At 48.1% G+C, this 19,307-nt stretch overlaps 6 protein-coding genes across 8 annotated transcripts; 2 read left to right on the top strand and 4 right to left on the bottom strand.

Moving 5' to 3' along the window:
• Positions 1–7: 7 nt before the first annotated feature.
• Positions 8–6,173, top strand: BDCG_06111 (Ulp1 protease). The gene is made up of 4 exons (XM_045421834.1): positions 8–2,693; positions 2,761–2,844; positions 2,942–3,223; positions 3,279–6,173. The coding sequence occupies exons 1-4, from the start codon at positions 1,929–1,931 to the stop codon at positions 5,208–5,210; spliced, it is 3,063 nt and encodes a 1,020-aa protein (XP_045277616.1). The 5' UTR covers positions 8–1,928; the 3' UTR covers positions 5,211–6,173.
• Positions 6,027–11,206, bottom strand: BDCG_06110 (copper-transporting ATPase). The gene is made up of 3 exons (XM_045421833.1): positions 11,149–11,206; positions 9,715–11,081; positions 6,027–9,636 (listed from the first exon to the last, which is right to left on the bottom strand). The coding sequence occupies exons 2-3, from the start codon at positions 10,193–10,195 to the stop codon at positions 6,347–6,349; spliced, it is 3,771 nt and encodes a 1,256-aa protein (XP_045277615.1). The 5' UTR covers positions 10,196–11,081; positions 11,149–11,206; the 3' UTR covers positions 6,027–6,346.
• A 249-nt stretch (positions 11,207–11,455) lies between these two features.
• On the bottom strand, positions 11,456–15,812 carry BDCG_06109 (endo-1,3(4)-beta-glucanase). The gene has a single exon (XM_045421832.1). The coding sequence runs from the start codon at positions 13,567–13,569 to the stop codon at positions 12,196–12,198; it is 1,374 nt and encodes a 457-aa protein (XP_045277614.1). The 5' UTR covers positions 13,570–15,812; the 3' UTR covers positions 11,456–12,195.
• Positions 14,567–19,252, top strand: BDCG_06107. 3 transcript variants are annotated; one of them, XM_045421831.1, is made up of 4 exons: positions 14,590–14,814; positions 14,903–15,842; positions 15,928–17,628; positions 17,707–19,129. In XM_045421831.1, the coding sequence occupies exons 3-4, from the start codon at positions 16,863–16,865 to the stop codon at positions 18,483–18,485; spliced, it is 1,545 nt and encodes a 514-aa protein (XP_045281541.1). In that variant the 5' UTR covers positions 14,590–14,814; positions 14,903–15,842; positions 15,928–16,862; the 3' UTR covers positions 18,486–19,129. The 3 variants fall into 3 exon arrangements, with proteins under 3 accessions (XP_045281540.1, XP_045281541.1, XP_045281539.1); XM_045421830.1 differs by having other exon boundaries at positions 14,567–15,842; positions 15,931–17,628; positions 17,707–19,197; XM_045421829.1 differs by having other exon boundaries at positions 14,590–15,842; positions 17,707–19,252.
• BDCG_17246 (uncharacterized protein) lies at positions 15,848–16,030 on the bottom strand (the record flags this gene model as incomplete). Its single annotated transcript, XM_045426390.1, has 1 exon — positions 15,848–16,030. The coding sequence occupies one exon, from the start codon at positions 16,028–16,030 to the stop codon at positions 15,848–15,850; it is 183 nt and encodes a 60-aa protein (XP_045281543.1).
• Positions 16,075–16,738, bottom strand: BDCG_17245 (uncharacterized protein; the record flags this gene model as incomplete). The annotated part of the gene is made up of 2 exons (XM_045426389.1): positions 16,075–16,325; positions 16,393–16,738. 2 exons carry the CDS (start codon positions 16,736–16,738, stop codon positions 16,075–16,077), a joined length of 597 nt encoding a protein of 198 aa, XP_045281542.1.
• Positions 19,253–19,307: the final 55 nt, after the last annotated feature.

The following is a 19,307-nucleotide window of genomic DNA, read 5'->3' as shown; positions in this document are numbered from 1 at the left end:
TGTTCCATTCCGCCCCATCGCGCGTGTTGCTTGCTCAACTTTCCGCCAAACACCACCTCATTTCCCCATCTCCGCCGGATGGTTACGGAGCACTTGTGCTTGTACAGTACATTTAGGGGCGGCGGGAAAACTCCGGGATCTTCTTTTCTCCTCCACGGCTCCTCCCGTTCTATCAAAAGCGGAAGGAAGGAGGGGGGGGTTCCCTTTTTTTTATTTTTGTTTTTATTTTTGTTTGTTTGCTTTTTTTATTTTTTTTTATTGTATTTATTTCATTTTCATTTTTCATTTTTATTTTGCTCCTGCTGTTTTAACTACATGAACATGCTTGCGCGTGTTGAGGGAGATTGTTTTTCCCTTTTCTTCTTCTTCTTCTTCTTCTTCTCTTCTTCCTGTCGCTTTTCTTCTATCATCTTTTCTACAGCTATATGCTATACCACCTCTACGATTGCTACTACTACGCTGCGTCGTTGATTAAAGCTCCATACACACTACCTATACATCCTTGTTATATCCGGCTTGTACCATATCTCTCTAGCTTCTCTCCGCAAGCTTCCCCCCCCAATCCATCCATCATCTATCCTCTTTGTTCCCCAGATCCCTGTGCAAGCCAACTCTACTCTTCTACAACAAACCACCCATCTATTCGGGACAAGCCGTTGGCTTTGCCTTTTTCGTTCTGTTTCCTACTTCTTATCCAATCTCCTCTGCCAACTACAACAGTGCATGCATGCACATGTATGTACGAACATCTACCACGACGAACGAACAGCTTTTGGACCTAATCGTCGTCTACCTGTTTGCTTTGGAAGAAAGCATTCCACGCGCTGGTTTCTACATGTTTGCAGAGTAAAGAAACTTGCATGGAAGTGGTTGGATCTCAGCGCGGCCCTCGATTATTTGCCTCTGTACCCCCCGTTACTACTGTATACATCCCGCTGTTCATCTTCATTTCTCCCCCCCTACGACCGCCACTACTACTACTACTACCTCCTTTGCCTGGGTCATCTTACTACTTCGCTCTGATATCTAACTGTGTGTTATATCTCTCACCTCACCTTTTTGTTCGTCTATCCTCGAGGTGTTTTGGCTAGGAGTCCTGTCTGTGTTGAGGTTCAGTCGAGCATCTGGCAGATCTGATATCCCCTATATACACACTTGACCTCTCTATTCACTTCAACACAACAACACAGCAACACCACAACAACACAACAACACTGCGCAGTGAATTGAGCCGCAGCTGCCTGGCAACATCACGAGTCCGAATCGGGACAGCGAGCTGATCGTACCTGCTCTTTCCTGCCCCCGTCGTTGTTTACCATCAACACAACAACAACAGCAACAACAACAGCAACAACAACAACACAAAATATATAAACAACAACAACATCCCTCATCCCTCATCACCATCATCCTCTTTACATTCTCCTCTGCCACTTACGGTTGAACTTCTCTTTTCCATCCACCACTCCTACGAGATTATCTCCAGAACGATTTCGTTGCGCTGCAAATAGCCAACCCCTGACCAAGCCAAACCCTACTGCTCCTAAGTCTACCAAAGAGTCGAACTTGTCCCTCCTTTTCAAGGGGCTATTGCTTCTCACGTCGCTTGTTGAAAGTTAGACTTGTCCTACTCTGATCAGGCCGCGTGCTTGGACTTCTACCACGTCCTCACCGTTGATAAACATTGGTGTTGCTACACGGTCATCATCATCACCATCAACATCACCATCCCTATTCCATCTGTACTCTCAACACGAAGTCTTTTTTCTTTTTCTTTTCCTTCTGCTAAGGTCTCTTTATCTTGCTTGAGCTATCTGATTGGTCCTCAGCGCGCTCTAGCATTTTCTTGACCCAATATCTCTCTTCACACTGCCCTACTCCCATTTTTTCACTTCTCAATTTTAAGCTGCCGTCGAACTGATTGCCCCATGTCCCGGATTCTTCGACACGTTTTAATACAAAACTTTCAAGCAGCGCAGGCTTCCGCCGCGGAGCCCACTAATATGATGGACTGGGAACCAACCCCCCAGGAAGATCTTCTTCCACATCCCGCACCCGAGACTAGCCACCAGCAAGATCAACCTAGTGTCAGTCAATCTACACTTCCTGTCAATGATGTGGAGGAAGATACCTACCCACAACACCTCCCTATTTGCCCTCCAAATCCTCTTCCGTTTGTTCCGGAGCCTGTTCCGGAGCGACCTCAAATATACCCCCAGCCAGAATTCTTGAAGCCTCGAAGAAAAACTTTACCTCAACCCCTTCTAAGCGGGCCTCAACCACATCTTGTCAACGTTTACCGTGCCCCACCAGTTTCACGGAAGAGTCTTATTGATCAACTTACATCTAAAAAACATCGTTCTGGCAACCTATTACCGCCAATCTCGAATCGCCAAGCATATTTCCGCAGTGTTGCGGAACCAGCAAAAACCTGGTATATGCGAAACCAGGCTGAAGATATTGCAATGCAACGACCGATGGTTGAGCTTAGAAACCAATTCACTACCCGAAGAGGCAACAACCCATATCCATATACTCCCTCGCGATCGGCTCCTCAGTCGGCGGCTAGCCCAAATTCACGCAAACGGCGAATCGAGGCTGTTGATGGCTACGCATGCGATGAGCATAGGGCTTCACGTGACGGCCAGGGGGGGATGCACAATCACAAACAACCAGCAGGAGCACAGGTTACTGTATATATCCCCGTCTTCATTTTTAGTATCTTGGCTTGTTGCTAACTGTGTTTTATCCTTCCTCCAGGCTATACCCGAGTCACCTATTGACACATCAATGGTCGACGCGCCTCCTTATGAAGGCTCCCTACTCCAAGCATCTCCAGTCCATGTAAGCGAGAAAAAAAAAATAAATAAACCCCTAACCTTACCATCTATGTTTTAAACTGTGTTTTGTTCTAATCTGATTTTTTGTTGTCTTGTATTAGGGTCGTACTGAAGATGACATCTCACAAATCCAACGGACTCCTCAACACATGCCTGGTACTTGGCCAGCGACTCCAGTTTCTGTCCGCCAGATCGCCATTCCACCCACTGAAATATTTCACCTGAGCGAAGCCGACGCCGGCTATATGCGAGACCAGGTAGCTCTAATGTCGGGCGCATTGGCTGGATGCCGACGAACTTCAAGCCACGGGATGGTAGTCCCACTGTCCGATGGCAATGCCATTCCTCCTACATCTCCAGAACATGCATATGAGCTTCAACGAGTGAGTGCTAACAAACCATGAATGGGACTAGCGTATACTAATTCGTTGTACCCAGCTTTCATACTTGCAAGATATATTGCAAGAAGTTTCTGACACCTATTACCCGATACTAAGATCATCACGTTTCGCTATAGAAGCAGTTGGCAACAGAGTCAGACACACCTATCGAGAATTCCTTCAAGCAGCTGTTGAAGTCGTGGGAAGTGCAAAAAGACGGGCAGTGGCGATCTATGATAAAGTGACTTCTAAATTCGTCCGGCGCAGAATTAATCGCCAACAACAAGACACCAGAAATCTTCGTCGCGCGTCGTCTACCGAGCGCCACCAATTGAAAGCTCGGAAGTTAGGGATGGGCCAGAAGAAACAAGGCTCCTCATCCCCCCAAGTCATAATTGACGAGTATGAAGATGTCACACCTCCTCGCCCGCCTCGCGATATGCCAGCCTCAGACATGATAGACTATTATCGTCTTCCTAAGGAAAAAGCTCCTACCCGAACACTACTCACCACCACCACCACCACAAAGGATGGTATTGTGAAAGGCGCAAAGGTACAGAAGAAAAAGCTGAGTGACAAAGCCAAATCGAAAACCAGAACGTCTCGAAAGCTGGCTCAACTTAGCCAAGAGGATGTGAACAAAGCTGCCCTTCCGCGAGCTCCAAGACGCGGCGAGTTGATTAAAGGAGCTTGGCCAAATGCCATACCACCTAGTGCAGCTGCTCTACGGGCATACCATGAATCTTTTGCGAAATTGAGGAGTAGACCTATTGAAGAGATGTCGGGAATTGATATTCCCGAGCCAGAAAATTGGCCCCCTCGTCCCCAACTTCCCCCGACTACTACTCCTCCTTCCTCACCCCCGCCGACAGAATTGCCCCCTCCAGCGGAAGAAATCACTTGTCAACCTGAAGCATCTGTTGAAGCTGAAGAGCCTGAGCCACCCAAAGAGGGACTGTCCCCCTCCTCTCCCGAGTACGAAGGTTTTCTGACCAGCCCACCTCGACCACGACGCGAAGCCAAAGAAGTCCACTGGCTTGAATCGGAATCTCCAATGGGACGGCCAATTTCTTCAGTGCGAGCCTACGATCCTCTTTCTCGTGTCACGCCATTTCAACCACTCGAGTCTGTCACAGCAGAGGAATCGGGTCGCCTAGCTCTAGAGCTAACGGATAAGGAAACACCGGCAGACCACTCGGTCCAGTACGACCAACCCCTTCTACGATCTCCAGAAGTCCCCTACGTCAAGCACTTGACAGCCAACTGGGAAGCTAAAGTAGACCGTGCGATGGCTCTTTCCGACAAAAGTGAGGTTGGGACCACGCCTCGCGGCGAACCCCTCACCCGGAAAGCCCTGAACACGTGTTACACGAAGCTCGAGTGGCTCAACGATGAAGTAATCAACGCGTATCTCGAGTTGATCGTCGACCATGCACGTCAGGAAGCAGGGAATTCTGGGCGGCACGACAAGCCCAAGTACCACGCCTTTTCAACATACTTCTTCTCGAACCTTCGGGACAAAGGTTACGAGAGCGTAAGGCGTTGGGCGACACGTGCCAAGATCGGGGGCGAGAAATTGTTGGGGGTGGAGACGATTTTCGTCCCCATCCACGACCGCTCGCACTGGACCCTCATGGTCGTAAGACCGGCCGCTCGAACGATCGAGCATTTCGACTCCCTGGGGTCACCTTCCTTGGGCCACATCGCCACGGCCAAGGAATGGCTCCGAGGTGAGTTGGGCGACCTCTTCGTGGAAGAGGAGTGGCGGGTGCTCCCGTCGATTTCCCCACAGCAAAATAACGGCAGTGACTGCGGGGTATTCCTCCTGACGACTGCCAAGTTGGTATCGTTGGGCAAGCCTCTGAGATATGGGGCGAGGGATATTCCCGAGATCCGTAAAAGGATCGTTGCCGAGCTGATGAATGGGGGTTTCTTCGGTGATTTCGACCCGAAGAAGGACGAGATGTTTCCCGCTAGGTCGATGCTGTGATGGCAGCATAGGTTCTTTCTGGGTTCATCTTCGTTTTTTTCTTCTGGGGAGATTGCATCTTGCCAGGGAGGGGAGAGGAGGGGGTGGTTTTTTCTTTTTTTCTTTTATTTTTTCTTTGGACGAGGGATCGCGTTTTTTTTCTTTTTCTTTTTTTTTGGTACGAGTCCGACTCGCAAGATCCGGGGCTTTCTCCGTCCTCCTGCGTGCTTCTGGGTTTGTAACCTTTTCTTTGTCTTTTCGGTTTTTTTTTGTTTTTTTTCTTTTGGTTAAGCCCGGTACTCGAGCCCGGCTTTAAGCACTCCCGTGCTTATATGCCTTGGAGTTTGTGTATTCGGTGTGTTTTTATTAGTATTTTTTCTTTCTTTTTTTGTCTCGTTTTGCATGTTGGCAGGAAATGGTGCTGTTTATTTCATTCCTCGTCCTATCTGGCGTTTTTACTTTGTAATTTGGAAGGGTATGTATCTAGAGCTGCTATTTTGTTTTCTCTCTTTCTTTCTTTCTTTTTTTTTTTTTTCGTTTTGATACCCAATGTTTTTCGCGGGGGCGTTAAGTTTTGTTTAATTTTTTGTTTCTCAAAAATAGATTTCATGTTTGGACGACCCCGTTTTTTGTTGTCATTATATTTATATTCTTTCATCTTTTATAAGAGTATGGGCCGGCGGTTGGGCCCCATTGACATTCTATACCTTCTCTTTGCCTACTGATTCCGCTTCTTAGCAATACGTGAATTCATCTGAAGAGTCTTGCAGCGCACTATCGCCGTTCATAATATGTCAGTTAGATAATTCGAGCGCTACAGGAATGATAGGAGGATGAGCAGAACGACTGTCGTTGGTGACATTATTAATATATAGTTAATAATAAAGGGAGCTAAGGTAAGGTATCAAAGTGAACTAGCTTTGCAATGCGGCCAACATCCTTCAGTACAGCAAAACCGAAATATTAGATTAATTAACCAACCCATCCATGATCCCATACATGGAAGACCCCGTATCCACAGGTAGCAAAGGAAAAAGAAAAGGAAAGAGAGAGAGAATGAATAGCGTGAATACCAGGAGAGTAGAAAGGGGGTGGAGTGGGACGTGTGACGACAAACCCCCTCTTTCTCCCTTTCGCCCCATCCACCCACATCCATCCTATATCAACGTGTCCGCCCTCAAACCAGACCACGACCACGGCCACGCCCATGACACCCCCACCCCCACCCCCAAACTCAAACTAACCACCACAACCGGCAATAGACTAACAACTTCCCCTAGACCCGCATAGCTCGGCTCAATCCGAAACCCAACCGCCTCAAACGCACCGCCCGCAAATAGCACCGCAAACACATTGTACACCACCGCCCACGCGATGTTGAGCCGGATGCGCCGTGTCGCTTGCCGCGAGAGGTCTAGGAAGGTCAGCAGGCCGGCTAGGGAGCCGGAGAGGATGCCGACGTCGGCGGCGTCGGCGGCGATGTCGGTTGCGTTTGTCATGCAGATTCCTAGGTCGGCTTGGGAGAGGGCGGGGGCGTCATTGGTGCCGTCACCGATGAAGAGGACCTTTTCTTTCGGGGGGGAAGGGAGGGATCGGAGGCGGAAGAGAGAGGTGGTAGGGGTGGTGGGGGTGGTGGAGGCAGAGAGGGAGAGGGTAGGTATCGGAGCCATCTGCAGCTTGCGAATGTATTCTGCTTTGCTTTCGGGTTGGCAGAGGCTGCGGACGTTGGCTGTGTCGAAGTTTAGGACTGTGGCGACGGCGCGGACGGCGAGGGGGTTATCGCCTGAGAGTAGGTGGGTGGTTATGTTCATGCTATGCAGTCGTTTGAGGACGGCCGCGGCTTCGGGGCGAATGGTGCTGGTGAGGCCAAAGACGGCGAGGAGGGTGTCGTTTTGTACCACGCAGAATGTGGTCAGGGATGCTTCGAGGAGGTCTTTGACTTTGGGGTGAGATTCGACGCCGAGCCAGGAGGGGCTGCCGCCTTTTATTGTTGTGCCTTTGTCGGTGGTTATTTCGATGCCCTTGCCGATTACTATCTTGGAGTCTACTTCGGGAGGAAGGGTGCTGGTTGTTTGGGCGCCGTTGCCAGCTAGATATTGTGTGATTGCCAGGGAGACGGGATGGCGATTCCCCCTTGTAATCATCAATGCCACTCTGCTTATTTCCTGGCAGGTTTTACCTGATTCTTTGCAAAGAAGTGTTTCGCAAAGGACAGCCAGCTCGCCCGATGTCAAGGTTCCTGTTTTATCGAAAACAACATGGCTGATGTTGCACCCAACTTCGAGAGCAGCTCCCGTCTTGAATAGGACGCCCTTTCTGGCTCCTACCGTGCTGGCAACAGTTAGAACCATTGGGACTGCCAGTGCTAACGCACAAGGGCAGCTGATAGCTAGGATCGCAATGGCATGCGTAAGAGCGTTGACTGACGATTTTGCATCATCCCAATTCCTGACGAAGCGGTTGACAAGAACCCAAATGAGGAATGCAATACACGCAACAGCGAGGATTATGGGGGTCAGGTATGAGGCAGCTAAATCGGCTCTCTCTAGTGCCTTCGTTCTTGATGATGCCGCCGTAGAGACGAGCCGTCTGACGATGCTGAGGGTATTTTCTGACACGAGCCTCGTTACTCGGTAATTTATCTGGCCATTGATGATAGTCGATCCTGCATAGACATATGCCTTCCTGGAACGAACAACTGGTTCATGTTCTCCAGTAATGTGCGACTCGTCTATTTCCGCGCTGCCGCTAACAACGATACCATCAGTGACAATAATTTCGGAGGCCTTCCCTTGAATGATATCTCCGTAATGAAGGAGTGAGCTATCGACAGAATCGGGTTGGAAGTCGCCCGAGTCCAAAAAGGTGCTGGCACGGAAACTCTTATTGGTATTGGGGGACGCCTTTTTAACAAGACAGGCAGATTTTGGTTGTGATGTGCCTAGTTTGATAGCATTCTGAGCATTTCTCCTAACCCATGCAGCCATCAGTCTGCCTAAGAGAATCAAAGTGATCAGCAACGAGCTGGTCTCGAAAATAGGGTGACCTAGCACTGTCTTGTCTGTCGAAAATCGCATCTCGAACGCATATGATACCACAGAGTAAATATAAGCGCTCGTAATGGACAAGACAACCAGAACATCCATATCTATTTCCCTCCGGTATATCAACGACCGAAATGCATGCATATATATCGGGATTGCGAGAAGTTGTACGACGGTTGCAAGTGCAAAGGCCGAGGATATGAACGAGGTTTGTTTCGGGAAAGGGGCATATCTAGCAAATGGTGCCCATGCAAACACGAGCACTGGGATCGTAAACATTGCGGCCACCACAGTGCGCCCAACTAGCCAGTACCAGTGTGAGTTTGCAATAGCGTGAGCAATACCTTCAGAGGAGCTGTCGGTAGCTAGTTCCGCATGGCCTCTGCTGGATGTTTTGGTGGAGGCATTTGCCGCATCAAGCATATCCCTGATCCCAGTAGTCTGGGGGTTATAGAAAACTTCATACGTCCCATCGCGAAGGGGTACGACATGGCTAACCCCATCTATCTGTTGGATGATGTCTAGGCCCTTTAAATCGAGATTTCTGATGTGGACGCGCTCTCCGGAGACATATGTGGCGGCAAGCCCTGTCCTAAGGATTGTGCATGTGAAGCCGGTGACTTTCTTGATTCTTGAGGTGATCTCTGCTGGATCACTAACTATGGACGAGTCGTATACCAGGTCTGCGCGGTTCAACATAAAGCTGGTACGCACTTCGCTGACACCAGTGTACGAATTCAACAGATTCCGCAGTTTGGATTCGCATCCCGTACATGTCATCCCGAACACACCGAGTGAAAGAACATACACTTTGTCGACATTGCCCTTCTCGATATCAATTTCGGGAGTCGGCTTAGCAGTATTCGTCGTCGCGGCATCGACTTTGTCCGCTGAAGGTTTGGAGGAAATCAAGGTGGATTTGCAGCCATTTTGAAGAAGAAGACTTTGCTTGCGTTCGCGGCTCACTCTACAGCAAGATTTGTCGTCAGGAAACACGAGACGGCGGGGTACACTGTAGAGGCATCTGTGGACGATGTTGCTGATGCGGGAAACGAAGGAAGCCTCCCCAGCTTTAACAGATCCAGAGAAGGTTGAGAAAACACTCTCCTCCCCCCTAGGTCCTTTATCTGAAAGATGTTCTGAAGCCATTCTCAAGTGTCTCGTACATGGCTTCCGCGCACGTTGGCGGCTGAGAATGTGGCCGAGACGTCGAGGCGGGAGCTCAGCGCTTTCGGGAAGGAGCATCGCGGAGTACCTCCTGCACTCTCTGGGCAGAGTAAGACTCTCCTCCCGATATTCTTCGCGCACACAACAATTCTCTCCTAGCGGGAGGCTTGCGGTGTCTTCGCTATGCTGGTCGTCCATCGAACATAGACGTGTGGCGTACTCGACAAGACATTCGTCTGCATTCTCAAGTTAGCATGGATTTTGATCTTACTTGCATGGACAGAATGTTTTCAGCAGCAATTGCTTTCATATACCTAAAGAATCGCAGTCTCCACCTCCTCTGCAGCACGGATTCTCCTCAGCGATGGAGGGAGGGGGCACTTTTATTGAATAAGACGGCCAGACGGTAGCCCGCCCTGAGCAACACGACTCCAACCCATTCTCAAATTCGGTTATCGGCGAGGATAGACGGCGAGGAGGTGGCGTTTTGAACCTGCAACATGTTCTCTCCTTCCTGCAGCAGGATATCCTTTTTCCCTTTCCTTTTTCGCTGTTGTCGGTAGCCTTCTCCTCACCAGGGTCGTCAATCACACCTGGCTCGCTGACGAGGGGCTCGTAACATAAGCCGCCCGGGGTAGGTGGGCGGGTCTTGTCTACACCATCTTCGTTATTCATAGACACTATAGAAACCCGAGGGCAATGCGATTCCTTATCGTCGGGTTTCTCGACAGACGGAGTCCGCGAGTAGACAGAGGAACTATCGTCTGGATCAATTCTTTCATCCGCAGCCGACATAGTTGTCGGTGTAGCTGTAACTGTAGCTGTAGCTGTAGCTGAACAACATGTACTCCGGGATTCCACACTGGCAAAATAAAAGAGTTTTGAAGGTAAAACTCCAGAGTTTGGGAGCTCTTTTGGGGAATGTATTTATTTATTTATATTATTCTATATAAATAAATAGCTAGCTCAAGACGCGACGTGAAGTTTTGAAGCGCGTCAATATAATAAGTCCGAACTGTTGAGCTCATAGATCTCTTGCATTTTTTATTTTATTTTATTTTTTGTATGAAAACAAACTTGCAAATGCACCTTCACACTAGTCTGGCTTTCGTGCAGCGAGCGGTTCATGCACGATCAACCAGGCTGGGCCGGAAACGGTCTGGGGTAAAGCGAGCTTTCTATCCGCTCTGACGGGAGTCATGGGAAAGGGATCAAGATCAAGAGTCATTGGCTTCATCTTCTTTCGTCCCGTCCTTTGGAGGAACATCCTTTAGCAGAACGGATGTGAATAGATAATGGAGGGCAGGACAGAGGTCAGAGCCGACCACACACCCCCCCCCCGCCCCCCCGTTATACACACTTCTTGCGAGTGAGCTGGCGTCATTTGTGCTGCGCAGCGTGCAGGGCCACACTTCGCGGAACATTATTGCCGTTCGATTGCCACCAGACAGAGTACGAGACGTTGACTCGGGAAGTTTTCTTGACTGATCGCTACTGATATGCAGTTAGCTTAATGGTTTGTACGCATAGTAGAGTAGGTTAATGGCGTTAGCGAGATTGCTAGCCCACCAATGACAATACATATCCGTGACAAATATTTGTCTAAAATAGTGTAGCCACACATGTAACTAATATAACCCTGCTTGCTAGCTTCTCCGAGAATAATGAAGAATCAACCATCCTGCAAATAGATCAAATAGTCAATGTGAGATCGTTAAACGCCGTCATGACATTCGAGATTCGCGTACCTTGTATAAAAATCAATGATGTAACCATCTCTCAAATCCGGCGCCCTGGGATATATTTATTTTAAATATCCCGCAGAAGCTACCATAACAACCCCGATGCGGTGCCTTGGAGTCAAGGGAAAAACGAAATAATTGGAAGCACGAAAATGGAAGAGGAAAAAGAACCTTTCAAACTGGCAAAAAATTCAATTAGCAACACGTTTGTCCCGCGTAATGAAAAATCAATAACTTATCCCAGGACTAAACAAACCTCCCAACCGTGTCGTGCCTATGGAGTATTTGACGCGAAAACCTCAAGTCTTATCCTTCCAGCTGTCTGTTCTATGTACAATGTACATGTACAGTACATTGATAATAAATAAAAAGTGGGAGTTGTACGGAGTATTCCGTTCGCCAACTCCTCCGGTAAAAATTTCCATCTGCCTGGTTTTATAAATATGTATATACGGTATATGGGATGGTGGTGTAGTTCTCGTTCGCCGCAACAGTCGTTCTCGGTAGCTATCCGCGAGCAATGGCTAAGCATAAGCCACCGCTGAGTATTGCATCAACTGGAACATGGGGAGAGGAGAGTAGATGAGTCCTGTTTGCGTTCCAGGTCCAATTGTGGCTCTGTCTCTCCGTCGTGTAAGTCATGGTCATACAAACGATGCATATTATAACTATATGATGATTGGCGATGGGCGGTCTCTCTGTATGTACTGTGCTATTAGCAGTGAACCCAGGTATGTCTCAACCAGCCGTATCTAAAGAACCAGAGCACAGTAAATAAATAAGTAGAATTTATCCATTCCTTTCCTTTTAAAAGAGGAACTATTAAAATCCGAAACTCCCGACCTAGGGCATCCTCAAGTACCCAAATGACGCCAAAAAAAAAAAAAAAAAAAAAAAAAAGTGACAAAAATATACTGAGCATCCCGGGAAGGAAAATAAAAAAAAAAAATAAGGGAAAGAAAGCAAGAAAAGAAAGTAACTATGTTATTATTCTGTGAAGGGTTCCATGAATACAACTGTAATCCGCTTTCCAACAAGCGCGCTCGAACATGATCAATAATAATAATCCCACAGGATCTCTGGCACGCCGACGGTTTCCACATCATCAATCCGACACCCGACCAGGCATTGCTGACCGTTCTCAGTCGTTCCGTCATCACCATCGAAGCCATCGTACTCATATTCAAGTTCCCCACGGCGTGGCTTTAACCCATCTCCAGCCATGTCTTCCAAAGTCCGTTTGGGATGGCTATTTCCAGAAATTCCAGAGTGGACGGTAGGGCGAGTTCGGTTGAACGAATCGTAAATTTCAACATCCATGTCCGAGATGTTGTAAGCAACTTCGATCCATTCGATCCCCATCAACGCAGTCGAACCCATTGTCATATTCCCAGACCATTCGCCACCATCACTCCACAGATTGAGGACAAGCATACTCGGCTTATCGGGAACATGGTAATCGTTCTCAGCTTGAAGTTTGTTATTGAGATACCATCGCGACATGTTTGGAAACCAGTCAAGGCGGTGAGTTGCCCAGCTTGTCCAAGGGACAGGCAACTCAACAATCGTGGCAGCCCCCGGTATCTCCAGGTCAGTTAAAGGATCCCAATCTGGTTGGTTGGCATAGTGGATGAGCGTGTGCGGATCAGCTGTTAATATTTCGATGTCTGATTCAACACTGGCAGAGTGATACGTGAAAATTCCAGCCACGGCTCCGGTGGGCGGCAGACGTAGACGGAAATTAGCTGGATTCAGTTCTGAACGGTTACGGCCTTGTCTTAATATCCCGTCCTCGTCAAGCACAGATTCGTGATCCTGTCCGCCCCAATAGCTATCTCCATCTTCATGCTCGTCAACATCCTCTAGGTGTCCATCTTGACCAGCATGAAGGCGGAGCCGAACGCGAAAAGAACAATGAAAGTAATCGTGAGAGTATGTTTCGATCTCCGCTGTCGATGAATGGTCATGTAATCTCTGGGTGCGAAGGGCTATATATGTCGTGTCGCTCGCTTCATTGGTTGTATCTTCGAGGACGAAAACATTTTCATAACTGTTGCGGATAGGGATCGGGAAAAGAAAGGACCCAGCTCTACTCCAGTCTTGGATCACCCAGTCGTCTAAGAAGCCTGTTTCTTCAAGAGTCATGTGGGATTCCTTTCTTGAATTGGAAGTCCTGTTTCGGGCTGGCTTAGCTGTCGTGGAGTTCGGCTGCCAGGTTTTCTCTGGAACAACAGATCGGAAATCGTAGAACTTGTAGTTCTGAAAATAACCGGGCTCGGCGCCTGAAACCACATAGCATTCACACCGGTCTGCAGGGTTATTAGGAGAATCACTTCCGTCATCGGTTGACTCCCGTGGGACCACTTTTTTCGCGCCAGCCTTGAACCATAGAACGGTAAAAAATGCAAAACACGGGAAATATTTCATAATGACGTACAGGAGAAGTTCTCGATAGCATGATAGAATAAAACTGAAACGCACCGTTGAGCCGCCTCAGCCAACGCGACATGCTCGGAGCAATCTTCGACATAGCCGCATCGTTTCTCAGTAAATAAATGGCTGCTCGATTCTGAGGAAAGTGCGATGCTGGCAAGAACGAGACGAAACGGGGAAGGCACTAGATGTTAGACAGCAATATACAGCAGTAATATCAACCTAACTGTCTCTTCTCTGGTGAGCGTCCCTCCCGAAGAGCATTTGCTCGGATAAAAAACGTAAACTGGCGTCATAAAGTCATCCTGCCGTTCCTAGGTGATAGGGGTGATAGGGCTTCCGCTAGAGTTTAAAAATTCCCATACGCTCAAAACTCTTCATTTTGAAGAGAAAGACGCAATGGAAAATAGAGATGAAGCAAGTCATTGAGCTCGTCCATGCCCACCAAGGAGACAAATGCTTTCCCCTTTCCCCTTCATATTAGCCAACCCAAGATAGGTACACCGGATATTCTGGCAACTGCCACCTAAGGTCACCATTTTTCAGACATCAAGAGAATAAATATTCCCCAGCTATTAGTCACCTGGAGGACTCAGCAGGGGTGAACATGTTGTTGTGAGTTGTGATATATCCACGGTAGAAATGCATACTCAACAGCACAAGCTGGCTCAGCCGACTTCCAAACTGGATGAAGCACCAGGGTTAACGGGTTTATCCACTTCGTAACCATAAACCTGCCAATGGGTCTGACCCAGGTCAAACAAGCTGGGCGATGAGATCTAGAAGAGATATCTCCCTCCCTCTCTACTCTGTAGTGTCTAATGGGAAATTATGGGATCACAGTTAAGGTACTCCGTATTGTATGGAGAGGAAGGCAGTTAGCCAAGACATATCACGGGAACGCCAAGATATCGGAACATTAATTATCCGAGTGCTGCCTGGAGACCTCATAGTCCATTTTAGGAAAAGCGTCGTCTTTCGCCGACTCCCCTTTTATCTCAACGCTCGTCCTTTGGCGGTTGGCAACTATTTTTTATATAGAATCTTCTGGCGCTGCATGTTCAAAGACTCTGTTTCGGATCAGAAAGACACCCGGAGAATCGGAGAGAAGCTTTGCGCGTTACTCATAGGGCGTATCTGCTGTATGACTTTGCAGCCGTCTCGACTATCCATTGCCGTTTATATATACGCCCCCTTTCATGAACTGAACCATTCCAGACCAGTTGTATAAACTATCCTGTCTGTGTTTCCTTCTTTTCCTCATACTATAGGGGTTGTTGAGCTGTGCTAAGAGAGTTGTCCAAACTTTCACGACAGCTACATTCAGCGCTCAATTTACATACCTTCACGCCATCATGTTTGGAAAGATGATATGATTGTTCTACTAGCATATCTATAAGCAAAAGACAGTTTTATTTTGAGAGTCATCATCGGCTTTGTGAGATTTGTACATGCATGTTGTTCGCATGATCCACAGCCGCTCCCTTGCCCGAATGCTAGTTTTGGGTTGGACATGAAGAGCTCATGCTCAGTTTCCGCAGGACATATCTGCTAGCACGGCCCCGGGCTTCTTTGCTGATATCAATGCGAAGGGCCCCATTTCCGTGATAGGGGCTCTGTTACATACCCTCAAAACCGGAGGCCCAAATCGCAGTCTCTTTAAACTGCCCCAGACAGTTTTAAGGCTAACCAGTCCAGGAATCCATTTGCCAATGACTGCTTAGAGGCGTCAAGCGGTGTTGTGAAAGCGTAAGTGCGTTAGGCGACCCGAGCCAAAGGGTCAGTCCAATCATCTGGAATTCGAGGATCCGCGTTTCGATGACGAATGTAACGTCCCTCTCGAGCATGATAGGCGGATGGCGCACTGCAAGTTGAAAACGACCCCAGTGCCAGACGGGAAAGAACGGCTGTGTCCCAACAGTGTGATGAGTGGTATCATTACCCCTTCCCCTTGGACAACTTTTGAAAATAATCCTATGGACCGCGGATCTTTCATTCCCTATGACTCCCATGGCCGATTTTATTTTGCCAAAAATCCAATGAATACCGCGGTTGCCTGCAAACAGGCCGATTGTCTATCTATTTCCAATTTCCCGCTCAGCATATGATGAGAGGCAACAACGAAGTGCTCGCGCTCTTAGCAAGACTCAGCTCTGTAATTATGAGTGGGTCATCAATAATGCCTCTCCCAACGTCCCATAATCAAGTGACTTGACTTGACTTTGATTGGACTCCATGACAAGATTGCTGACTGTTATTTGCAAAAGGTGAGTCATGTGATATGGTCATCCCTGCTGGGCCGGGCGTTCAAACCTCCAATTTTCCGTTGATGGGATGTTGATAATTGCGAAGCAGCCCGATCAGCTAGCGTGATACAGTGGCGGTACACTGGTTTGTTGTATTGCACTAATACAGGCTCGGGGGCTCTCATGCAGGCGCCAACGCATACAGCCATTTTCGCGTTGGGTTCCATTTGTAATGTCACATTGCCCAATAAAGTCAATACACTAGGCTGCAAGTCGCTGCAAGGCCCTTGATCCTGGACATGGCTAGCTTGTTTGAGCATAGATTGACGCCCACCGCCTGCTGATGCAAACCAACAAATGCATTCCTTTCCATCGCAGCCGAGCACATCCACTTCAGCCTGCGCCCCTCCTCGTGTTCCTCTCTCTCCTCTGCCATGGGAAGGTTATTGTTTCTTCCCAAGTTTTCCGGAAGCATTCGCTGTTTGGAAGAATTTTCTTCGTGCTCTAATTATCTTATTAAAAGATAATTATTTCGGATTCTAAAATTTCCTCTTTTTTCTAATTTTTCTACGTTTATTTTGCTGTGAAATCCGGCTCACTTGTCCTTTTCTGCCTTTGTTCTGCTTATGGGACTTTCGTAATACCGCTAGTGGTACGAAAGATATTTCAGGCGACACCAAGACTGCTGGCGCAGTCTTGGTATCAGCAGATATTGCCGTTTCAAGTTTAGTGTCTTTACATAGATCAAGCTGATGCATAATTCTTGCTGCGGCCCAGAGTTGAAACCGGTCTTGGGATGCCAACTTTGCCCATGAGCCCAGAATTCCCATCTTTCTCCCCTTTTGTCGCCATCTTCCATCTTTGTTCGTCGCCTCTTTCCCTCTCTCTCCACTTTCAATCGTCCACTCTGTTACCATATCACAAGTTTCCAACACGACTCATGCTCATATAAACGAAAATACAAATTCAAAATGGCGACCCTCAAAGCGTACATTATTATATAGGGTGCCACCCCATTCTACTTGCCCTTCTCTTGTCTTCATGATGAGCGCGGTTGAAAGGGGCCTTATGAGGGCTTCCAGTATGACGACCAGTCCGAGATTATCTACTAAGCGAGAATCGACACCACCCTCCGTCGTCTCCGATCCAGCACTCCTCCATATCCATGATCGTTTACATCAACTAGATGCCAAAGTAATCGAACTCCGTTCCTCTATCTTGACCCCCGATGAATATGTCGACCGACGAAACCGCCAGGATGAGTTCATCCGGCGAGAGTTCGACGGGCAACGCCAGGTTTGCAGCCGTATTGAGCTGAATGTTGGAAGAACGAAAAGTGACGTTACCCAACTGAAGGATGGGTTAACGCAGTTGAAGTCTGAAATGCTACAGCTAAGAACTCATGTCACCCAACTTGGCTCGAAGGAAGCATTTCTCCAGAGTGATATCACCCAACTCCAAAGTGATGTCAACCAACTTCAACTCGATGTCCAAAAACTACATGCCGATGTTTGCGCTACCCGTACCGATCTCAGCCAAATCCAGTCTATCGTAAGCCAGCTTCGCATCGATTTAATGACTCTGCGGAGAGAGACATCCCAAAACTTCGGGCTGGTTTTCTCTCGATTCTCGGCGATGGAATCGCGGATGAAACACATGGAACGCACCAGGTTCAACTCTCTCGCCCAGACGATACATGCCCCTATAACGCCAGTCCCTCTTGTCGAAGATGACGGTTCCGTTCGCTGGCCCGAATATTTCCCCCCAACAGTTTGGAAATTTTGGTGTTTGAAGAAAAGAAACAGGGGTGAGTGCATAGACATGGAATAGGGTTAAAGGGGTACTGTGCTGTGGCTTGCCGCCATACTAATCTATGAATTTCTAGTCCATCGACTCGTCGAGCTTGCCGATTTTTACGAGCTGGAAGGATACCAGTATTGGGGTCGTATGCCTCATGCCCATGATGCTACTTTCGCCACAGATGGCAATATGAGCGACTCGAGCGATTCGAGCGACCTGCCATCAGACCTCACCCGCGCAGAAGCAGCCCGAGAATATCCAGAAGCTTGCCATCAGGCGTTAGCCGCCACTCTTGGTCTGGTGTATTACAAGATCCGAAACGAAGTCGGCGAAGGTCCTCTGGGACATCACGTTCCAGCGGCCCACAAACGTCTGCAGGACGAAGTTGGATCGATCAATTCTTCATCAAGACAAAAACCAGCCAAACTCTCCCGTCGCTCTAATGAGAGCTCACCGACCAACTTACGCATCCACACCGGTGCCGCCCTCGATGCGAAGTCCATCGTTTCTGAGGGACTGGATAAGCTAGGTTGGAATGTTCACGCGTCACAGATGTCCGATGACACGATGAGTAAACTGAAGGGAATCGTATCCGATGAAGTCAACACCATCCTGCTCCACGCATTGGAACGCGGCCGGATTCGGCTGAAACCCAATGCCTTCGAACGTCACCAACAATCGCCCACAAACTCTTCCAGACTTAGCATTCGTGCCAGGCCCAACTTCGATGAATTTGCAGCACCACATGACGATGATATGGCTACTATTGCCAACACTATTCCAACCGAAATCATTTCGCCTCGATCTTCCGGGGAGGATGGACGTTGGATTCCAGGGAAGATGTCGGAAACGCCCAGTCCCTAGGGGTGTCTCCATCGCGTGGTTCTCGCGTCTATATATCTTCCTTGGACTCCAAAGTCATTTTCTCAGATCAATATTGCATGCTTGCTTTTCCCCATAGGAACCATATCTTCCTATTCACGAGCGCTTCTTACTCTTCTACGTCCGCTACCGATCAATACATTCCTACCATACTACGGTGATCAAATCTGGTTCCATTCCTTCGTTTCCACTGCTTCGCGTGTCGTTTCCCTATCGATTCGACGGGCACTTTTGGTTAACGAGGGTAAAACAACTGGGCAAGGACGGCGTTTGGACAACCAAGCACAATGGGCGCGTCAACTAGCATCGTCCGTTTCACGTTTGATAACTGCATTTCACTGGTGTTTTCGGGGTCACCTTCTTACAACATTTATCTGGCGCTCTGTTTATATCTATTTTTTTTTTTTTCAGCTTTTTATTCATGCCCACCTTCATGTCCAACATACCACTTCATGTCCAACGCACCCCATCCTTCACACTACTACCCTTAACACCCGCCTACTTACTACACCTTTCTGTCTTACTCTGCTCTCGCATTCTATTCTCGGCTTCCTATTTATTTACATTCTTAGCGCAGATATATCCATCCCCTAACAATGCAAATACAAATATAAATTATAACAAAATCCTTGTGTGTATTCATTTTTCATTAAGAGTCTACAGAGCGAGATAGGGTAGAGTTGAAAAAGTGGTGAACAATTTTGATTAACCCCTTATTCACGTGACCATATAGCCCTAACTCAATTTTCTCAACCTTTCCAACGCCCCCTGGTGTTAGAGGCTCTTATAATTGGATATCAGGGT

This window comes from Blastomyces dermatitidis (genome assembly GCF_000003525.1).
Source record: "Blastomyces dermatitidis ER-3 genomic scaffold supercont1.6, whole genome shotgun sequence".
Taxonomy (NCBI): Eukaryota; Fungi; Ascomycota; class Eurotiomycetes; order Onygenales; family Ajellomycetaceae; genus Blastomyces; species Blastomyces dermatitidis.
This window is presented reverse-complemented; position numbering and strand designations above follow the sequence as displayed.